The following is a 24,135-nucleotide window of genomic DNA, read 5'->3' as shown; positions in this document are numbered from 1 at the left end:
AGCATTTAGCATGATTTAGCATGCTTCAGCATAGATAGTAGTAAAGCGCGGTGTTACGCACGCTGTTTGTAAACAAGGAGGAAGCGGACAACGCGGTAATTTGTAAGAGTCTTTATTCAAGAGCTCACTGTAACACTGAACTCTCAGGGCTGCGCGCCCCGTGTATATCGTGAGGCCACGCCTCTCTCCCGGGCGTGGCCCACCCCCACTCGGTGTGCGGGGTGATGTCACCACGTCAGTGCTTTCGTGTCCGCCACAGTAGCATGTTTCACATAGATTTTCTTTCAGCGAGGAATATTATACACAGAATCAGAGGCGGTGGGAAAGCAGCGCGCTGATTCGCTCAGAGCGATCACGTGATGTTCCATCCGTGCCGCCATAAACTCACAGCAAGTAGCATAGATTTTAGCACGATTAGCATTTAGCATGATTTAGCATGCTTTAGCATAGATAGTAGCATGTTTCACATAGATGTTTGTATAATAGAGCGATATAATAGAGCGAGCTATAATAGAGCGATGTATATTCACTCAGAGCGATCACGTGATGGTCCTTGCTGCCATGAACTCACAGTTACGCGTCACGGGCAAAAAGCGAGTGCGTTTTTTCACATTTCAGCGAGGAACATTGCCATTCACACCACATAGGTTTTTCCCCCTTTCATCTTTAGATCCATATTTTTTTGCCATAACGTAGCGCATTATGGCTCACTCGAACTCGAGTTAGCCAATCACCTGGGAACATGAGGCCACGCCCACGACACGACGCAGAGTTGCAAGCTTCCGTTTGCGTTGTTTCTTACCACGTGTAAACGCGGTATTTTGTCTACGAGTATTTTGAATTTGGTATTTTGAATTTGTCTACGAGTGAGTGACTGGAAGACTGACTGTGATAAACATAAAGGCAATGGCACCGAAGAAAAGAAATTTGTCACGTTCAACCTCCCGCGCAAGGAAAATCGCTGATCGGAGACTCCATGAAACCGATGAAGATACTTTTCACCATCGACAAGCCAATCAAGAACGTGTCTCTAGATTCAGACAGCAAGAGACAGAAGATGAGACAGAGGCACGTCTAAACGCCAATCAACAACGTCTGGCGAGGGGCAGACAGCGAGAGACAGAAGATCAGACAGAGGTATGTCTAAACGCCAATCAACAACGTCTGGCGAGGGCCAGACAGCGAGAGACAGAAGATCAGACAGAGGTACGTCTAAACGCCAATCAACAACGTCTGGCGAGGGCCAGACAGCGAGAGACAGAAGATCAGACAGAGGTACGTCTAAATGCCAATCAACAACGTCTGGCGAGGGCCAGACAGCGAGAGACAGAAGATCAGACAGAGGTACGTCTAAACGCCAATCAACAACGTCTGGCGAGGGCCAGACAGCGAGAGACGGAAGATGAGACAGAGGCACATGTAAATGCCAATCAACAACGTCTGGCGAGGGCCAGACAGCGAGAGACGGAAGATGAGACAGAGGCACGTGTAAACGCCAATCAACAACGTCTGGCGAGGGCCAGACAGCGAGAGACAGAAGATGAGACAGAGGCACGTCTAAACGCCAATCAACAACGTGTGGTGAGGGCCAGACAGCGAGAGACGGAAGATGAGACAGAGGCACGTGTAAACGCCAATCAACAACGTCTGGCGAGGGCCAGACAGCGAGAGACAGAAGATGAGACAGAGGCACGTGTAAACGCCAATCAACAACGTCTGGCAAGGGCCAGACAGCGAGAGACAGAAGATGAGACAGAGGCATGTCTAAACGCCAATCAACAACGTCTGGCGAGGGCCAGACAGCGAGAGACGGAAGATGAGACAGAGGCACATGTAAATGCCAATCAACAACGTCTGGCGAGGGCCAGACAGCGAGAGACGGAAGATGAGACAGAGGCACGTGTAAACGCCAATCAACAACGTCTGGCGAGGGCTAGACAGCGAGAGACAGAAGATGAGACAGAGGCACGTCTAAATGCCAATCAACAACGTGTGGCGAGGGCCAGACAGCGAGAGACAGAAGATGAGACAGAGGCACGTCTAAATGCCAATCAACAAAGTGTAGCGAGGGCCAGACAGCAGGAGACAGAAGAACAACGCCAAAAACGACTCGACAACTGGCAACCATCAGGCAGACGGCAGCCGGCCATTGCATGGGAGAAGGCTGCATTCAGTTACAATCCGAACACTGACTACTCCTCAAACGTTGATATTGGCTCCATGTCGTTCACCTGTCAGTTTTGCCATGCCTTGAAATGGAAGGGAGAAACACCAGGAATGTGTTGCAGGGGAGGCAATGTCCTTTTGCCTTCTCTCCAATCTCCACCGGAACCTTTGAAAGAACTACTTCAATCAACTACGACTCAATCCAGACACTTCCTGAAGGAAATCCGTAATTACAACTCTTCGTTCCAAATGACTTCGTTTGGAGCAGATCGCGTCGTCACTGAGCAAGGATTCATGCCTACATTCAAGGTGCAAGGCCAGGTATACCACCTCATTGGCTCTATCCACCCTCAACCAGGTGAGCAACCGAAATTTTTACAAATCTATTTTATGGGTGACCACCGAGAAGAAGCTGCCCGACGAGGACAGAACTTCCCCAACCTCCGCTCTGAACTAATCCTCGCCTTACAAGATATGCTCCACTCAAATAATGCGCTGGTCAACAGCTTCAAGTCGACTTTGGAGAGAATGCCTTCACCTGATTACAAGGTCGTAATTCGAGCTGACAAACGTCCTCACGGAGAGCACGAACGTCGGTTTAACGAGCCAGTCAACAATGACGTTGCAGTTCTCATGGTAGGAGAGCAGTACAACAATCGCGACATCGTCCTGCATCTTCGCGACAACAGCACGAAGCGGATTTCGGAGACTCACCGATTCTATGACGCCCTCCAGTACCCTCTGATTTTCTGGAAAGGACAAGATGGCTATCATTTTGAAGTTGAACAAGCTGGCGGCTGGGGAAAGAAAGTATCTGCGAATGACTTCTATGCCTTCCACATCATGGTCAGAAAGAATTCCATGAATCATATCCTGCAGTGCCGTGATCTGTTCCACCAGTTCATCGTCGACATGTATGCCAAAATCGAAAGTGAGAGACTCCTCTTTATCCGGCTCCACCAACGTCAACTGAGGGCAGAATCGTACACACACCTCAGGGATGCTGTCAACAATGACGGAGATGTTCAGAACATGGGACAACTGGTCATCTTGCCATCCACGTTCACCGGAGGTCCCCGATACATGCACGAGCGGACCCAGGATGCGATGGCATACGTATGCAATTACGGTCGCCCCGACCTTTTCCTTACCTTCACCTGTAATCCGAAGTGGGAAGAAATTAAGCGAGAGTTGATGATCAACCAGCAGCCAACACATCGCCATGACATTGTCGCAAGGGTATTCCACCAGAAACAGAAGGAACTCATGCAGACGATTAAGAAGGGCAAAGTTTTCGGGACTGTCCGATGCTTCATGTACACCATTGAATGGCAGAAAAGAGGCCTGCCCCATGCCCACATTCTGGTGTGGCTAGAAGAAAAGATCCACGCTTCCAATGTAGACTCTTTTATCAGTGCTGAACTTCCAAACCCTGATGAGGATCCAGAGCTGTTCAACATCGTCAAAACGTAGATGGTGCATGGCCCTTGCGGCCGGCTGAATCCATCGTCTCCGTGTATGAAGGACGGTAAATGCACCAAGCGATATCCTAGGGCATTTCTCAAGGAAACGCAGACTGGTCTGGATGGATACCCACTTTACCGGAGGAGAAAACCTGAAAGCGGTGGATCGGAACATCTATTTCAATTTCCGAGACCAGAAGCATAGACGTTGACAACCGATGGATTGTACCATACTGTCCACTTCTCTCTAAAATGTTCAAGGCTCATCTCAATGTTGAGTTCTGCAACTCAGTGAAATCAATCAAATACGTGTGCAAATACATCAACAAAGGTTCGGACATGGCGATGTTCGGCCTTCAGAGGAACAAAAACGACGAGATCGAGTCATATCAGCTGGGGCGTTACGTCAGTAGTAACGAAGCTATCTGGAGAGTTCTCAACTTCCCTATACACGAACGCTACCCAACCGTTGTACACCTTTCCGTACATCTTGAGAATGGCCAGAGAGTGTATTTCACATTAAGCGAGAGCTTAATTAAGCGAGCAACGCAAGGCAAAAAGCAGCAGAACCACCAAGTTCAACTACACTTACCGCATTCTTCCAATTGTGTCAACAAGACGAATTCGCCAAAACACTCATCTACAATGAAGTCCCACAGTACTACACCTGGGTGGTTGGCAGTAAGACGTGGAAACGACGAACACAAGGAGCACGAGTTGTGGGACATCCCGACATTCGCCGTTCAGATGCAATTGGACGAGTCTACACTGTACATCCAAACAATTTCGAATGCTTCTTCCTGCGCCTTCTACTCCATCATGTCAAAGGACCCATCTCTTTCCAAGAACTGAGAATGTTCAACGGCCAGGTTTGCGACACCTTCCGCCAAGCCTGCCACCTGCATGGCCTTCTGGAGGATGACAGCCACTGGGATGCCACTCTAGAAGAAGCAGCAGTCTCACGCTCTCCAGCCCTGTTGAGAAATCTCTTTGCCATCATGCTACAAACTTGCGGTCTCTCCAATCCGGTACAACTGTGGAATAACCATCGTGACGATCTCAGTGAGGACATTCTCCACAGGGCAAGACAGGTTCATGCTGAAGCAGACTACTCCGATGCGATCTACAATGAAGCCTTAGTACTCATAGAAGACAAACTGCTTTCTCTTGGAGGACATTCGCTGGAGGTCATTGGCCTTCCTGTAACACAGCGACAACAACAGAATCACCTGGCTCGGGAAGTACTCCGAGAGACTTCATACAACGCACAAGAGTTGGAAAACTACATCAATGAAAACGAGCCAAGACTGACAGTGGAGCAAGAACAGATCTACATGCATGTGCTGGTGAGCATACACTCTTCTGAAGGTGGATTGTTCTTTCTGGATGCACCTGGAGGCACTGGAAAAACGTTCCTTATGAACCTCCTCCTGTCAAAAATCAGGCAGAAAAAGATGATTGCTCTGGCTGTTGCCTCTTCCGGAATTGCTGCCACTCTTCTCCCCGGGGGCCGGACCGCCCACTCAACCTTCAAGCTCCCCCTCAACCTCACTAACACGGAGCAGCCAATGTGCAACATCTCCAAGTCATCGGCTGTCGCAGAGGTATTTCGGCAATGCCAACTCATTGTCTGGGACGAGTGCACAATGTCTCACAGAGTTGCACTGGAGGCAGTTGACCGCACACTGCAAGATATTCGAAACGATCAGACTGTCATGGGAGGCATTACTCTTCTGATGGCAGGGGATTTCAGACAGACCCTGCCTGTCATACCACGCGGGACCAAGGCAGATGAACTTCGTTCCTGTATAAAGGCTTCTCCTGTATGGTCAAAAGTGACGAAGTTGAAACTCAGCACAAACATGCATGTCACCCTTCATGGAGATGTAGCCGCAGGCGCCTTTTCAGCAAAGCTGTTACAGATCGGAAACGGAGATTTGGAGACGTGCCCTGAAGATGGACTGGACATCGTACCATGCGGCAACAATGTCACCACGGCTGACGAACTCAAGGCGAACGTCTTCCCCAACATCCCCGCCAACTACCGAAATCACTCCTGGCTCTGTGAAAGGGCAATTCTAGCCCCAAAGAACGATGCAGTGGACAAAATCAATTTGGATCTTCTGCAGACTATTCCTGGGGATCTAAGAACTTACCGATCTGTCGACTCAATGCAAAACGACCACGAGACTGTCCATTACCCGGTGGAGTTCCTCAATTCGCTACAGCCTCCGGGTGTGCCTCCCCACATACTCCATCTAAAGGAAGGTGCTCCAATCATGCTCCTGAGAAATATCGATCCCCCAAAACTGTGCAACGGCACACGACTGGCTATCAAAACGTTGATGCCTCACGTAATTGAGGCCAACATACTTACGGGAAACTATAGCGGGGAACAGGTCTTCATTCCGAAGATACCAATCATACCATCTGATCTGCCATTCGAGTTCAAAAGGCTCCAATTCCCCGTACGGCTCAGCTTTGCCATGACCATCAACAAGGCGCAAGGACAATCTCTCAAGGTGGTCGGACTGAACCTTGATTCCCCGTGCTTCTCCCATGGCCAACTATACGTAGGATGTAGTCGGGTAGGACAAGAGAACAATCTATACATCCTATCCGAACAAGGAAAGACAAAGAACATTGTTTACAAGGAAGCACTGCGTAATTAACTACGTGTCTGGTGTGTTGTGATGATTGTGAGAATATTGATTCTGATTCTGATTCTGATCTGATTTTTATGTGTATTTTATGTGATTTTATGTATTTATGTGTATAAAAAAAAACACAAAAAAGGCACGAAGGAAAATAGTTAATTACTCAGACACATTTAGCTGCGGTGATTGAAAAATCATCGGACAATTGTTGCTGTTTTGATGCTTTTTACTGCTGTTTTGATGCTTTTACATTGCTGTTTTGATGCTTTTTCACTGCTGTTCTGATGCTTTTTCACTGTTGTTTTGATGCGTTTTCACAGCTGTTCTGATGCTTTTTTGCCGTTTTTTTAAATATAAAAATCTCATAAAAAAAAAAATACAAAAAAATCTCACAATGATGACATATAATTCACAGAAAACGTTGAAGCAACCACGTAATGTTGCGGTGACGTTTAACTCTGAGTGAGAATAGTTCTAAATTTTAAAAACTTTCATCTGATATTTGTGATTTCTTTCAAAAAAAACTGTATTCCCCATCTACACGGCCATGTATTCCTATTAACGTTATGTAAAGTACATAAATTGTGTGGATTACGTCATTTGTGGATGTGATGAATTGCCAGTAACCATCTATATCCCTCCCCTCCCCTTCTCTCCTCCCCCTCCCTTTCCCCCTGCCCCCTTCCCCCCTCCCCCTCCCCCTCCCTCCGCTTCTCCCCTCCCCCCCTCTCCTACCCTCCCCCCCCCGTTCCCCTCCCCTCCCCTCCCCTCCCCTCCCCTTAACCCCTCCCTTCCCCTCCCCCTCCCCTCCCCTTCCCCCTCCCCCTCCCTTCCCCCCGCCCGGCAATGCCGGGTACTTCTGCTAGTACAGAATAACACATTTTTCTGTCGTGACTCCTCTCGGGGCTCGGAGGTACACCATGACCGGGGGTTGGGGAGGAGCACGTAACAGAAATTGGGGGCTCGTCTTTGCTGACAAAAATCTCGTCCGGGATTAAATTCCCTAAAATTCGTCTGGGATCGAATTCCCTAACATTCCCAAATTTGGAATTTTTCTAACATTCCCAAATTTTTCAAAAAAAATTGAAAATTTTTGTGTGAAGGTTAACAGGTGCTAACTAATAGTCACCATGGTGTTTGATGCAGAAAAGTTTGCGGCGTCCCCTATAGTCCAGTCAATCTAAATAAAATTTGACAAAACCCACCACAAATTGCAACAGAAATGAAACCTCTTCTATTTGTCTAAGTAAGGTCTACTTGATAACGTATCAAAAGTATAATGACATATTTGCGGTGGAAAATGGTGAATTTTGATAATTAAAATTATCCGTTTTTAACCCATTTTCATTATAAAACGCCGAAATAGCAGAATTTTCAGATAGGCATAACTTTGTCAATTTTCAAGATAAAACAATAAAAACAACACCATAACGCATAATTTAATGGTCTATTAATAATATGGACGTGTTTAAAGTATTATATTGGGTAACTAGGGGAGAGTGGGGATAGTTGAGCCGGAGGTAAGTTGAGCCACCCCCTCTAATTCGCGCTGGAATATATTTTGGGCAATTTTTTTAAAATACTCCGGCAACATCTTCTAACGTTCGAGTTACATGCTGGTTTTTAGCGAATTCTATGAGGTCTGCATGATTGTATTGAAAATTCACCTTTTTGTACTAACCCTTTCTCGTTTCTGGTAAAACCACAGTGGAGGAAGTGAAATCATCTTCAGAGCTGAACTCTCTGCAAAGGAAACTTGAAGCAAGCACAAAAGGTCTACTGGAGGCAAAATACATCACTGCCAAACTGTGGCTGCAGTATATGGAAATGGTTAATATCATGATGACATTTATCAGATCTGAACGAACAGGCGATTGGTCTCTCCACCTAGGGACATTGCAAGCCATGTTACCATACCTTGCAGCATCTGGTCATAACCTCTACACAAAGTCCTTACACTTGTACCTGCAGAAGATGACGCAGTTGGCAACCACACATCCCGATGTTCACAGGCAGTTCACCCAGGGACTACACGTTGTCAGGAGGGGTGATCGTTTTTGGGGAGGGTTGTCCCCGGACCTTGTTATTGAGCAGGTACTAATGAGAAGCCTTAAGACGTGTGGTGGTCTTACGAGAGGGAGGGGCATGACAGAAATCCAACGACTCGTTTGGTGTCTGTCAAGACCTGCTTGCGCAGAAGTGAACATTGCCATGCAGCAGCTGACGTCAGTCACATATGAGACAAGTGAACAACACAAGGACCAATCAAGATCTAGGCAAACAAGGGACACTGCGGATTCAGAAAAGCTCATGTCATTCATTGAATGGAGGTCCCCATTTGAGGCAAAGCTCTCACTTCGGAACGTAGTTAGTGGCATCACAGCTGGACCAAAGGTTAATGTTGATTGTGCAAAACAGATCGGAGAGGCCATTCTAAATGAAATGGATGGAAAAACTGTGCTTCAGTATTCTTTCAAGAGAAAGAACCAAGCTGTAACGTTTGATTCTAAGGCAGCAGTCAAGATAGGTAATGACGTGGTCCAAATAGACCCTCTACTCCTATTCCAAAGGCTAATCATCACCGGATCTCAAGCTAATGATCTTGCGAATGCCCTGACCTATGAACTCTGTAACTACCCCCCTGCATTGTTTGAAGGGAAGGACAGACTCTTAGAAGCCGTGAAAGCGCAACTTGCTAAAGCCATCTGGACTGTTGTACCATCACAACCACCACCAAGTCAGAATTTCAAGTATGTTCTTGATGGAGGGGCTCTCCTGCATCTATTGCTTGGCAAGTGGGTGACACATATGGCAAGATATTGGAGGATTATAGCAAATATGTGACAAAACACTATGGTCAGGCAGTGGTCATATTTGACGGGTATAAGGCAGGGCCTTCAACAAAGGACAGCACACGTCAGCACCGAGGGGGTTTTGAAGGGCAGAAAGTGATGTTCAATCCATCCATGAAGTTGCAGTTAAAAAAGAATGAGTTCCTCTCAAATCAAGAAAACAAGGTACGGTTCCTTGACCTTTTGGGGGAAAGTCTAGTCAGGTGTGGCTGTGAAATAGCATTTGCTGCAGGGGATGCTGACTTACTTATTGTCCAAACAGCAGTGGACATCTCAGAAACATGCGAAGCAGTACTAGTGGGTGATGACACTGACCTGCTTGTTCTGCTAATTCATCTTGCTGGCAGAAACAAGCACAATATCTACTTTCGACCCGAACCAAAGAAAGGAGCAGGTGTCAAATGTATGGGGGTCAATGTCATCAGGGACACACTAGGGCAGAACATCTGTGAGAATATTCTTTTTGTGCATGCTTTCCTGGGGTGTGACACGACATCGAGGATATTCGGGGTTGGAAAAGCAGTTGCTTTGAAACTGGTCAATGACAACACAGAATTCTGTGAACAGGCTGAACTATTCGGAAATAGACAGTCATCAAAGGATCAGGTCATCAAAGCTGGAGAGAAGGCCATGGTCACTTTATACAAAGGGAAGGAGAATGACCACCTTAATGCCATGAGATATCTACGGTTTCAGGAGCTGGTCACTACACGCAAAAAAGCCATCCACCCCAACATGTTGCCGCCAACAGCTGCGGCAACAAAGTATCACAGCCTCCGAGTGTTCCATCAGATCCAACAATGGAAGGGTAACACATTGGATGCTGAAGAGTGGGGATGGAAGGTTTTGGATGGGCGCTTGACACCCGTGACCTCAGACTTGGATCCTGCCCCTCAGTCATTGCTGAGATTGGTCAGTTGCACCTGCACGTCAGGCTGTGGTACACTACGCTGTGGGTGCCGCCGACAGGGACTGGAATGTTCATCGGCTTGTTCGGGATGCAGAGGCATTTGCCAAAACATGTCAAATGATAACGTAGATGATAATGAGGACAGTGACAGTTAAATGTAACTTGCCAAACATGTTGACCATACATGATGTTCCTCATATAATGTTCGACTATATGCTATGTTGACTCGGCGGTTGTTTGCATGTATTCTGTATATAAGAATGAAGCTTGAAACCATATATGGGTACTTAGGGCCACGTTACGGCCTAAATGGTGTTTTCATTTGAAAGATTGACCCTGAAAACATGGGTAAAGACACCAGATTTGTCCATTTCTGATGAATGGTTGAGGAGTTATGTAATTTTGTGAATCTTTTATATAGCGGTCAAGGCTACTGGACGGGTCATATGTTGAACCCTAAAAAAAAAAAGTTCCACTCCAAATAGTTTCTAATACTTTTAGTATGTCATTAAGATACCTTCAAGCAACAAAATACACCAGGTTTCATTTCTGTTGCAATTTGTGGTGGGTGTTTCTGCAGTTTGACTGTACTACTAATGAGGCACAGTTCCAAGCGTTAAAAAGATCGGAACACTTGATATTGGCCAAACATTTTAACTTGGAGGTCCAAGCTCATATGAAGAAAGCAGAGATGCAGACATTGGTGGTAGAATCTCTGGTGGGACAACGAACATGAAAAGAGGTAGCCTTGGATTGGTTACCCGAGGAAAAAGAAAATGTGGAGCTCCGGAAAATGGAGATGTAACTGCAGAGCCAGGAAAGGTTAAAAGAGTTGGAATGGAAAGCCGAGGAAAGAAGAGCAGAGGAAAGGAGAGCTGAAAGGGAACTCGAGGAAAGAAGAGTAGAACAGGAACGAAAACTCGAGGAGAGAAGAACAGAGGAAAGGAGAGCTGAAGAAGAAAGAAGAGCAGGGGAAAGAGCAGAGGAAAGAAGCCGAAAGTCGAAAGGAGCGAAAGGAGGAAAGGAGGTAGCCGAAAGGGAGTTGAAGGAACGTGACATGGAGTATCAGAAGGAACTTAAACTCAAGGAGCTGGAATTAATGGGAGAACGGAGAGAAGTAGTATCCATGCCGGCTAGTTCGACAACTAGTCAGAACACTTGGGATGTTGGTAGGCATGTGAGGCTGGTTCCACCCTCCTATGAGAAGGAGGTAGCCAAGTTTTTTTTACACTGAGAAAGTGGCTCAAATGCTAAAATGGCCTGTGGGGTCCTGGACTATGTTAGTGCAAAGTGTTCTGGTGGGTAAAGCTCAAGATATCTATTCGGCTTTACCAATTGACCAATGTGCAGATTATGAGATCGTGAAGAAAACCATTCTCAAAGCCTATGAATTGGTCCCTGAAGCTTACCGGCAAAAATTCAGGAATGCCAGGAAGAGGGAGAGTGAGACCCATGTGGAGTTTGCCAGAATGAAGGAAACCATGTTTGATCGGTGGTGTGACTCGAAGGGGATTGGGAAAGACTTCAACCTGTTGCGACAATTGATCTTGGTGGAGGAATTCAAACAGTGTGTCCACGCGGACATTGAAGTACATCTGGATGAAAAGAAAGTACCAGAGTTGTATGAGGCAGCAACCGTGGCAGATGACTATGCCTTGACACACAGGATGGGGTTCCACAAACCTAACTTCCCGCCTTGAGTTAGCCAGGGGAGTTATGGTAAATCAGGTTCGGAGAACAAATATTCATGGAGGCGGCCTAGAGATGACTATGAGGACAAATCTGATACCGTGACTTTTAGGGATCAGAAGACGACAGTTCCAAGACAGACATATCTTCCAGGGTGCCCGAGGCAGACCGCGAGTTTTTCCTCCGGGCTTACTTGCGCTTTTTGCAAGAAACCTGGGCATTTGATGTCCCAATGTTATGCCCTGAAAAGGAAAAAGCAGGAGCGGAGTCAGACTAGTACAACTCCGAATGCATTGGCCAATGCGAGAAATCGTCCTTGGAGGACAGTGCCTTGTGAAGGTTCCCATGCCAAAGTTATGGCATCACAGAACGACCTTGTTCAAGAGGGTTACAAACCTTTTATTTCAGAGGGGTTTGTGTCACTGGATGGAGACTTAACGAACCAGAGACATGCTAGGGTATTTAGTCCAGGACCTGACTAACATATGTATGCAAATAATTTAGGAGAGGTTAACTCAACTGTTATAGGCTAATATCACCCCCAGGAACAACCTGGGATGTGTGCCAAAATCTCTATCCGGGGCGAAAAGCCTGAAAATGACCACGCCCTTTTAAAAATGACCACGCCCTTTTTCATAGGAAGTGCTATTTCCGACATAGCTCTATCTTCTATACCGTTGGAGCTACAGATTTTCTGAGGTGCTTAAAATGTTCAGAATGGCCATGTTTAGGAGGTCATATATTTCCAAATGGGTTTTCTACGAGAAAATGACTAAAAAGCCCGAAAATACAGCCATTTTTAACACGATTTCATACTAATATTAAGCATATTCATGATATACAAAGGCCACTATGAGCCTCCATACATTTTATGATTTTGAGCTCCCTGATTGGCTGATAATTTGTCTATAATTATACCACAGTGAGGTTTGTCAGTGTGAGTCATGTAAAATGGTAAGTTTTCACATCTTATTTCAATTTTAATGAGCAAACTCTTTAGATTTGTGATGCCTAATTAGTAGTTTTAGAGGAGATTAATATAAATGAATAATTTCACATGGAATTTTATAAGCAGATGAGAAACCTATGTGTTTCTAGTTTCTCTGTCTACTGACGCCTAGAGGCCTAGTATTATGAGTGGTGGTGTGCTACACTGCCCAGCCTACTACTATATGGGTTACTCTGCCTCGCTATAGGGCCTAGGCCTGGCTAGACTAGGCCAAGTAAGCTCTACTTAGCACTACTGTACGCCTAGTAGAGTGTAGTAGTAGTATTAATTACTACTGCAACTAGCTAGGCCCAGCTTGAATAACCTAGGCCTAGAGGAGCTAGGCCCCATGGCTAAGTATTAGTACGGGCTAGGAGAGCCTGGGCCTATGCTAGCCCTATAGACTTTCCCTGCGTGTGTAGGGCCTGGCTAGGCCTAGTTAAGAAGTTTGATTATAGTTCTACAATTGGATGTTTAAAATTGTCATGTTCTAATTATAGTACACTCCCACTCCTGTACGACCCAATTATAATCCCACTCCTGTACGACTCCTACATGAACGGTGGATTTGTCGTGAACACGACCAAGAAAGGTAGTGGAGTGCCCTTTGACCAGGCGCTAGAGCAGTGCTACAACCGGCCTGCCAAAATAAGTGGTGGGATAATTGGGGTCACCAGGAAGAAGGAGGCAGTAGCTCTGTGGGGAATCATCAAGCATAAAAAAGACCAGTACGTTGACCTCCTGAAGATGAAGGATGATGTCGAAGGAGAACTCTCACTTCACCACGACTTCAACCCAAGTACTGCAACTAAGATAGTTGGGATGGTGCAAGACATCGAGGATTATCTCCTGAAGGTATGTAGTCCTCTACAAGACCAGGAAGCGCTGAAGAATATTCTCACTGGAGAAATTGTGACCAACGTAATCGTAGACAAGTTGTTGTGCTGTATCAAGGAGGGCAGCGCTGCTTGTGCTAAATTTATCGATGATCGACTCAGAAATAGGTCGATATCGATACACTCAACTATTAGCAAAATCACGTTTACATCCCCTAAGACCACCTTAAATTTGGCTCCCAAAGCAGACATCAAAGATGAGACAATCAAAGCTCTCATGTTTATTGAGTATGGGCGTCACCGGGGGTTCACTGTTGAGGAGCTACTCCAGCATGAGATCACCAACTCTGCGTTTTTCTTGGTTGACAAATATGGTTACTTGAGGAAGAGTGCCAAATCACAACTTGGGACTGAGCTGCTGAAGTTGTGCCCACTAATAGATAAAAAAGGGCCAGAAACCTCCCCACAAACCCATGCCATAGTTATCGACTTCATGGCCATGGTGAAAAAAGTCCCCTTAAAGAAGCTTGATCCACCCGTCAAGACATTCCATGACTTTGCTATTGCCTTGACATCTATGGTCACCAAAGCTGGGCACAGCTGTGATGAGATCCACATCGTTTTCGACGCTTACAGAGAGGACAGCATCAAGAAAGGAGAGAGGGGGAGAAGAGGAAAGTCAACAGAAATGGTGGTCCTTGATGTGATATCACCGAACCAAAATGTTCCAGTGGTATTAGAGAACTTTTGGTCGTCTTCCATCAGCAAAACTGCTTTCCAGGCATTCTATGTTGAGTGGCTCACCACCAATTATCAAGGCACCAAACCGCTATACCTTGGTATATCACCACAGTCATGGTTGGTGTCAGCTGGGTGTGCTTCTCCATTCCCTCGGCTCAACTGCACACACGAGGAAGCTGATGACAGGATGATGTTTCATGTGCAGGACACTGGTCAGGTCAGGACCAGGACTAAGTCACTGGTCAGGACCTACATCCTTGACGCTGTCATCAGGTGACACAGATGTCTTTGTGTGCCTGTTATACCACATCACAGTCAATTGGAGAGATATTGGCCTCCAAGAGCTCTGGCTCGTCCGCAACACAGGAGTGAAAAGATCAATATTACCACTCCATGATATCTGCACAGCGCTGGGAGACGAGCTCACAAAGTGTCTCCCAGCACTCCATGCGCTGACTGGGTGCGATACAACCAGCAAGATATCAACTAAACTTGCAGCCCTGAACGCTGTCTGCAAATTAGGAAATTCCTCTCTGATCCTGAATTTCGACTGCCCACAGCTAACAGAAAGCACAATATAGATGGCGGAGACATTCTTGGTCAAGTGTCTCAAACCATCAACAGACCTGGAGATATTTGACGACCTGCGTGTCGCTGCATTGGATAGCAATGCCCTCAAGATGGACTTTGAGAGAACCGCTTGCACGTCAACTAATGCAAGAAAACATATCCAAAGAGGCTATTACCAACAGCAACTGTGGGTCCAAGCCCCATTTAGAGACGCCACCTTGATTATGAATGCCGAGTCTTATGGTTTTGTAAGAAGGGGCAGTTTATTAGTCCCTGAGATTGTGATCTCAAAACCCGAAGGCCTGCCAGATCCCTGTAGGTGTGGCAAGTGTGCTCGTAAGAATGGGTGTCCATGCAGGGTAGCTGATTTTAAGTGTTGCAAGTACTGCAAATGCAAAGGAGGTGATTGTTGTAAAAACCCTATCACTGAATGAACACTGCTCATCATCCTCATAACTGGACTCTGTTGTGTTACTCTTCATGTTCCTGTTCCCGACCCTGGTTTATGTGACACATAAACAGTACTATTGTGGTGTTCAAAGTTGTATTGTTGGCTGTTGGGCAAATTCCCTGCTGATCTTTGAAACATTAAGCTCTCTCGGTACTGCTGCCTACTAAAGTAATAAGTTTTTTTTTTTTTTTTTTCATTTTAAGTTAACATTCCATTGATAATAGTATGATTGAAAATACAATTTCTTTACAATAATCAAATGCTCGCTTTCTTTACGATGATATGGCAATTCCAGTATGTAGGTAGTTGTATGGTAATAAGTTGACCTAACGCTTTTTAGTCATTTTCTCGTAGAAAACCCATTTGGAAATATATGACCTCCTAAACATGGCCATTCTGAACATTTTAAGCACCTCAGAAAATCTGTAGCTCCAACGTTATAGAAGATAGAGCTATGTCAGAAATAGCACTTCCTATGAAAAAGGGCGTGGTCATTTTTAAAAGGGCGTGGTCATTTTTGGGCTTTTCGCCCTGGATAGAGATTTTGGCACACATCCCAGATTGTTCCTGGGCGTGATATTAGCCTATAACAGTTGAGTTATCCTCTCCTAAATTATTTGCATACATATGTTAGTCAGGTCCTGGACTAATTGATGGACACAGGAGCACATCAATCTTTGATGCTTGAAGGCATTTTGCCATTGTCAGAGAAGACGGCAACTGGTGTTGGTGTTCTTTTACAGGGGGTTGGTGGCTATGTTATAGCTCCACTTCATGTCATCCATTTGAAGTCTGATTTGGTGTCAGGACCGGTCACCATAGGTTTACAAGCCACTCTTCATGTAGAGGGAATCTCTTTTGTTATCGGGAATGATTTGGCCGGTGGTCGAGTTTCTGGTAATCCGATGTTTGTTGAAAAGCCTAGTATTGAAAATAACACCGCACAGTTAGAGCAGGAGATTCCGGGTATCTTTCCATCCTGTGCCGCGACTCGTGCTATGGGTAGGAAGCGCTCTGAAGAGAAGGAGAAGGTACTGACGTCACGCTTTGCACAGCACTTGTCAAGTACCCTGAAACTAAGTGTCAGCACACACAAGTCATGGATGGAGGCAATGTCGGCAAGCTCTTTGTAGGTGGACTGAACTTTGACACAAGTGAAGAAGTTCTGGACTCTATCTTTGGCAAATATGGACCACTCTTGGAAGTGTTGCTGATAAAAGACAGGGAGACGCAAAAGTCGAGAGGGTTTGGCTTTGTCACATTTGAAAACACAAAGGATGCCAAAGATGCAGAAAAGGATTTGAATGGCAAGGTGGTCGGACCATAACAGTGGAGAAGGCAGGCCATGGGCGTCGAGGGGGCTACAGAGGAGGAAAACGTGGAGGTAGTTTCAGGGGTGGCTATGGCTCCCGGGGTGGGGGTAGTAGTTTTGATGGCGGCCGCAGTCGTGATTACTACAGAGGCTCCCAGCAGCAGCAGCGCAGTTTTGGCAACTCTCGACGGGATGACTATTACTGTGGTAGCTGAGATGGGGACCGCAACTCACGTGACTACAGCACCCAACTCTATAACTGTGATTATGACTTTTATGATCAAGAGAAGAGTTGGAAGCACTGAGGGCTCTGGAGCAGCCGAGCCAAGATTCCTACACGGATTAACCCGTGAACTCCACGTTCCTAAATGCGTCCATGCAGGGAATACTTCCAGGCCTCACCACCCAACCACCATGAAACCTGGCTCTCAGCTCGGCCTCCTTCAAAAAGTGCTATAGATTTGCTTTGCTTGGGATCTTTGATCACAACCCCTCAACCTTCATTCAAAAAATGAAAAATAAAAACCAGAGGTTGATGAGATGGAGTTTGGCTTTGCAGGAGTTCAACTTGGAAATTGAGCATGTAAAGGGCAGGGACAATGTCGTTGCTGATGCTTTGTCCAAAGTGAACTAACTTTGGAAATTTCTGTAGGTTGTTTGGAAGTTTTGTTGCTTTATTTTGGGAAATATTAATTATTATCATTGCTCATGGGAATTGATTATTTGGGTGTGAGTTTTACTTTTGTTTGTTAAAAGAGTTTTTGCCTGCAAAGAAAGTTTTCACTATGTTCGAACTTTCTTCCTTGAGGGGGGGAAGTGTTATGGATTTGTCACTTCCGTTGTTGTGGTTTTCATCCACTGTAAACAATTTTGATTCCATGTACTATTATTGTTGTCGTTTAAGGGAAATAGATATTGCTATTTTCAAAAGGTAAAAAAGTTAATGTTTAAAATGAAACCGGAACCGGACGACGAAGAAGAGTTGGAGGAGAGAGAGAAGGCGGAGCGAGTCGTCGGACAATTAGCCAAGTTGCTTCAAGGTCCTGAGCAAACGTTGTCGAACGAGAGTCGCTAGTGAACTTTGGGTTTCCCGGGAAAGTGATTCCTCCGACAGAGTTGTTATCGCTGTGACAGATCAACCTGCGTTTCAGGTTTTGGCAGTTGAGTCCGAGGAGAATCATCATCGGGCCGTTACGCCTCGAGAACGGGGCCGTCGGCCATTTGACTCGCACGCTTTGCGCATTGCTCAAGGTCTTTGCTTCGCTTCAGCCGTTTTCACCGCATTCAGACGTTTATCGTGTGTGTGTGTGTGTGTGTGTGTGTGTGTGTGTGTGTGTGTGTGTGTGTGTGTGTGTGTGTGTGTGTGTGTGTGTGTGTGTGTGTGTGTGTGTGTGTGTGTAGTGGATTTTGAAGGTAAATCTGCAGTTCGCCGATTTGGAGCCGTAAAACGTCCATACCCGAGGGTGTGATTTCCCAGTCGCCTGGAAGGCATCTTTGGATTTCCCAGTCGCCTTGAGGGCACCTTTGCGCAGCTTTGGCCGCGTGACTGTGACTGTCATCCGAACGGGATTCTGATCTCGATTAGACATCGTTCTGACGATCGCTGGAGCGGATCGACTTTGGCTTGAAGCCGGACTCAACTTTGGCTTGATGCCGGAATAGAGACATTGGGGAATGTTCTTCTTTTCGCTCACTTGGAGCACAGTGAGTTATATTGTACGAACCTGATGGTACCATTATAGGATATATATTGATTGTACTTTTGATTACTATTATTGTTGTACTGTTATTCTTGTGTGATCTTAATACAATATTTGTTTGTTGGTAACAATTGGTGTGGCTTCACCATTGATCTTGGACATACAGAATAACACATTTTTCTGCCGTGACTCCTCTCGGGGCTCGGAGGTACACCGTGACTGGGGGTTCGGAGGAGCACGTAACATTGGGGTAGACTAGAAAGAAAATCTGCTCGAGGTCTCAAACTAACTTCCCCGAGGTCAGCCAGGCTTTTTGCATAGCGCAATATATCACATATATTTTCAATGTCAGGGTCAGCCACAAGGTTTCCAGAGTCACTCTTACACACCACACACACATGTGGTGTTGCAGTAGTTTCAGACATGTTTGATTTCTGCATATATTCTTGATCGTTTGGAGCAGGATAACTTTGACTTGATTTGAAGGAATCAGGAAGCTGAAATAGATAATATAATGGGGATTAATAATAATAATAATTGAAACCAGCCCAACATTTGATGAACAAATTCAAGAAAAATTGACAGTATGAAAAGGGCTAAACAGAAATAAATTATGATGCAATTTATTTTGGGCGATATGCATATTTCTGCATAGAGATGTAAAACATTAGCTTGACATTGACCCTACTGCATGACCTTGACCTCAAATTGACTTGAAACCTGTTCAAAGTGATCAGGCATGTTTGAAAACTCTACAATAGATTCTCACATCATGCGATTTGACCAATTAACTCCAGAGATATGCATATTTCGGCACAGAGAGGTAAAAAATGACCTTGACCTTGATTCTAACGGCATGACCTTGACCTCCAATCAGCTTGACACCATTTCCAAATGATCAGGCATATTTGAAAACCCTAAAATGGACTCCAAAATCATTGAAATTGGTCAAGTAGTTCCAAAGATATGCCATTGTCTGTATTTTCCATGAGCGATGGCAGCCATCTTGGATTTTGGACCCTAACACGCCCTTATGGGCACCGAAAAAATCGTTACCCAAATTTTTTCTTTAATTCATACTCAAATGGAGTCAAATCAACCACTATCTCACTTTGGGCATCTGATTCGTACGGGACTGGTAAATACATACATGAGGCATCCCACTATCTTGACACTTGTTCTTTTATGTACAAAATACAGGTTGATGGACGAGTGAGGTGACAGAGGACAAAAAGGCACAAATACGAAGAGCGGAGCAACAGGTGGATGTAACAAGTGAGGGGAGAAAACGCAGAAACTTACAGGTAAGAGTGTTGGGTTGTGGGGTACATGATGCTAAACAACACGGGTGTGTGCAGAAATCACAGTTAAACAATGATCACCTTAGCCTGACAAAGCACCACCAGCTTATTCTACTGATAGAGTTGTGGGATATGCAAGTGACATTCATAAAACTCTTCCTCAAGTAAAGCCATGAATTCCATCATTTAAAAAAAATAGTCACGTGAAAAAGTAAGAACACCCAATGTAAAGTTTTGACTTTTTCAATATATTTCAACATACAGCTATTTGAACTTCATTTCAACAATATTGATAGATAAAGGTGATATAATATAACAAATATCATGAAACATTTACATTTTGTAGTCCATTGTATAATTTAAATAAACATAAATGCAAATTTCGCATGTGGAAAAAGTAAGTACACCCCTACATTTATCGCTACTTCAAATACCTAAAATTAGAATCAGGTGCATCAGCTCAGGTGCAAATGATTAGAACATCGTTAGAGAGGATCTTGGAGGAACCTGTCTTATTTAAACCTCAGACATTTAGTTTGGTTTGCTCTTTGTTGATGAAGTGTGTGGCGTCACCATGCCTAGATCAAAAGAGCTCTCTGAGGTCTTCATAAAGAAGGTTATAGATGCCTACGAGTCTGGGAAGGGATTTAAAAAGATCTCCAAACACTTTGAAATCAATCATTCGACTGTCTGGAAGATCATCTACAAGTGGAGAAGATTCCAAACAACTGCCAACTTGTTCAGGCCAGGCCGCCCCAGAAAGTTCAGCCCGAGAGCAGACCACAAGATGCTGAAAGAAGTCTCCAAAAACCCCAGAATGTCATCACGGGAACCTACAGGTAGATCTTGCCACTGTTGATGTCAAAGTGCACGAGTCTACCATTAGAAAGAGGCTGCACAAATTTGATCTTCATGGGAGGTGTGCCAGGAGGAAACCTTTGCTGTCCAGAAAGAACATCAGGGCAAGACTAAAGTTTGCCAATGAACACCGAGGCAAAGACCAGCGCTTCTGGAACAATGTGCTCTGGACAGATGAGTCAACGGTAGAGCTATTTGGCCACAGTACCAGAAGACATGTTTGGCGAAAACCAAAGACAGCATTTGACCACAAGAACCTGATACCAACTGTAAAGCATGGTGGTGGAAATATTATGGTTTGGGGCAGCTTTGCTGCATCAGGGTCTGGGCAGCTCACCATCATAGAATCCACTGAATTCTTCATTGTACCAGAGGGTGCTTGAGGATAATGTGAGGCCATCTGTCGGAAAGTTGAAGCTCAACCAAAGGTGGACCTTGCAACATGACAATGACCCTAAACATACTAGTAAATCCACCAAGGAATGGCTGAAAAGAAAGAAATGGAGGATTCTGGTATGGCCAAGTCAAAGCCCAGATCTAAATCCCATTGAGATGTTGTGGGGGGATTTGAAACGAGCTGTGCATGCAAGAAACCCCTCAAACATCGCACAGCTGAAAGAATTCTGCATGGAGGAGTGGGCAAAAATTTCTCCTGGTCGATGTCAGAGACTGGTAGACAGTTATATGAAACGCCTACTTGAGGTTGTTTCTGCCAAAGGGGGCAATACCACCTATTCGAGCCAAGGGTGTACTTACTTTTTCCACATGCGAAATTTGTATTTATGTTTATTAAAATTATACAATGGACTACAAAATGTAAATGTTTCATGATATTTGTTATATTATATCACCTTTATCTATCAATATTGTTGAAATGAAGATCAAATAGCTGTATGTTGAAATATGTTGAAAAAGTCAAAACTTTACATGGGGTGTACTTACTTTTTCACATGACTGTATATATCTGTGCAGTGTCTGTCCTGTGTTGTCACTGAACTACTCCCTCAAACTTTAGTGAATTCCTACCAAACTTTCCTACCAAATTCCTACCAGAATTCCTACCGTTTCTATGTCCTAAGGGTATTTTTTAGAATAATTTTCAATTTTTTCTTTTTTCTTTTTAATAATTTTTTTTCAACTTCAATTGTTTATGAAATGGAATATCAGGTATATTACAAATACATTTGTGCAAAAAATAATTGTTTCCAATTATGATTGGTGTAAACCATGACAAAACAGCAACTCAGTTTCCATGACAAAACCATGACAAAACATGGCATGATGACATGATGTTTGAGGGGCATGCATGATTGGTGTAAACCATGACAAAACAGCAACTCAGGTTCCGTCATTTATCTATACTAGGGCGTGCCCGTACGTGGGTGCAAAAAAACATGCGTGCAAACAACAACAACAAAAAAAAACTTTGAAACCACGTGGCAATAACGACCACAGAACCCCCCCCCTCTATTTACATGAAATGGTTTGGTCCATTCGCAAAGCCAAAGCGAACGGCTTGCGAGTACGGTAGAACCCCCCCCCCCCTCTATTTACATGAAATGGTTTGGTCCATTCGCAAAGCCAAAGCGAACGGCTTGCGAGTACGGTGACCATACCTTGGGAACCACTTGTCCGATTAATTTCAAACCTTGAAAAGGCACATCCTCGGGTCCCCAGCAATATACCTGGCAAGTTTCAAGTATATCGGACCCGTGGTTGTCGAGAAACAGCGGTCACAGACAAACACACAGACAAACACACAGACACACACACACACAGAGATTACTGGAATTATAGATAGATATAGACATATCTGGGCAGTGTCTGTGATGTCACTGAACTACTCCCTGAAACTTTTGTTTCCGTGGTTGTGAAGTGTTTTCAATAACATGGTGTTGGTTTTGAATCACGTGGTGGTGAGGTATTTTGAATTATGTGGTGGTGAGGTGTTTTTAACCACGTGGTGGTGAGATGTTTTGAATTATGTGGTGGTGAGTTGTTTTGAATTACGTGGTGGTGAGGTGTTTTGAATTACTTGGTGGTGAGGTGTTTTTAATTATGTGGTGGTGAGGAGTTTTGAATTAGTTGGTGGAGAGGTGTTTTGAATTAGTTGGTGGTGAGGTGTTTTAAATTACGTGGTGGTGAGGTGTTTTGAATTACTTGGTGGTGAGGTGTTTTAAATTACTTGGTGGTGAGGTGTTTTGAATTAAGTGGTGGTGAGGTGTTTTGAATTACGTGGTGGTGAGGTGTTTTAAATTACTTGGTGGTGAGGTGTTTTAAATTAGGTGGGGGTGAAGTCTTTTATATTAGGTGGGGGTGAGGTATTTTATATTACATGGGGGTGAGTTGTTTTAAATTAGGTGGGGGTGAGGTGTTTTAAATTAGGTGGGGGTGAAGTCTTTTATATTAGGTGGGGGTGAGGTATTTTATATTACATGGGGGTGAGTTGTTTTAAATTAGGTGGGGTGAGGTGTTTGGTGGTGAGGTGTTTTAAATTAGGTGGGGGTGAGGTGTTTTAAATTAGGTGGGGGTGAAGTCTTTTATATTAGGTGGGGGTGAGGTATTTTATATTACATGGGGGTGAGTTGTTTTAAATTAGGTGGGGGTGAGGTGTTTTAAATTATGTGGTGATGAGGTGCTTTACATTATGTGGTGGTGAGGTGTAATCGGCCCAAACTTCCAGTCTGCACCTACTCCTCCCCTATGTATGTGCTGAGGGGTGTTTTTTAATTCCTTTTTTTTTTTCCAACCAAAATCTTCAACCAAAATTGCTTATTAAAATGTAATATCACAAACACTACTAATATATTTGTGCAAAATAATTGGTTGTATTATGATTGGTGTAAATCATGACAACACAGCAACTCAGGTGCAGTCATTATCCTCAGCTAAAATAAGCCCGTTCCTCTGTAATGACGCGTGGTGAGGCGACCATAGCGAGCCGAGCCAAGCTAGTGTATATATATATATATATATATATATTGTTGCGGAACCCAACGTCGGCCTATGGTTCCCGTTATCGAGGGGGGATTAAGCCCCTCGTCTGTTACTGACCGACGTGGTCCCTGAAGCTGCACCGCGACCTCCGGAAAGGCCGGTGAGCAGCTTCGTTCGCGACCGTGGATAAGATGGTAATTTGCCGAGCGGATGGCACCCGCGGCCCGAACCGTTAACAATGACTAGACCCGATTCCTTAAACGTTGGCCAAAATCGTGCCACAGGTGTCCAATGAGGGAAATCACAAAGACGACATGGATGTGAAGAAGAGGAAGACGAAGGCAAAAAGGGTTTGAAAATGCTACTATTTATTCCTACTATTTACAGGACCAAAATAACCAAGGAAAAGGAAGGATACGAAAATAAAGACAGAAAGAGGGATGGACCAGAAGGACACAGTGCAATTTCTAGCTTAACTATACAAGCTTAACTTATTCCCAGGGACAAGACACACAGAACAAGCTCACGTACACAAAAGGATGGAAAGGCAGGGATGGTTTGGGACGGCATAGGAGGGTCCAGGCAGATGGTAGGCGTCGAGGTCCGGCTCCAAGCGCGCGCTCCGATCCACGCTTTGGGGTCGAGGCGAAAACCCGGCAAACACAGCCTCGCGTCTCACCGACCGGCAATAGGGCCTCGAGGGT

General features: G+C 44.9%; 2 protein-coding genes across 11 annotated transcripts in view; both read left to right on the top strand.

The window, feature by feature from the left end:
- Positions 1 to 24,135, top strand: part of LOC137426744 (E3 ubiquitin-protein ligase RNF130) — a 188,571-nt gene that overhangs the window by 108,759 nt on the left and 55,677 nt on the right. For 9 of the 10 annotated variants that reach the window (XM_068115622.2, XM_078775077.1, XM_068115587.2 and 6 more), the window contains one exon: positions 19,536 to 19,639. The gene's annotated coding sequence lies outside the window, so the exon portion shown is untranslated. Of the gene's footprint in view, positions 1 to 18,036; positions 18,340 to 19,535; positions 19,640 to 24,135 lie in introns of all 10 variants that reach the window. The other variant, XM_078775078.1, reaches the window with a different exon arrangement.
- On the top strand, positions 1,979 to 6,757 carry LOC137426245 (uncharacterized). Its single transcript, XM_078772987.1, is given in 3 exon segments — positions 1,979 to 3,828; positions 3,891 to 4,038; positions 4,170 to 6,757. Coding segments are annotated over 3 exon segments (3,888 nt in total). The 5' UTR covers positions 1,979 to 2,220; the 3' UTR covers positions 6,302 to 6,757.

This window comes from Myxine glutinosa, chromosome 1, assembly GCF_964187855.1.
Source record: "Myxine glutinosa chromosome 1, kmMyxGlut1.1, whole genome shotgun sequence".
NCBI lineage: Eukaryota > Metazoa > Chordata > Myxini > Myxiniformes > Myxinidae > Myxine > Myxine glutinosa.
This window is presented reverse-complemented; position numbering and strand designations above follow the sequence as displayed.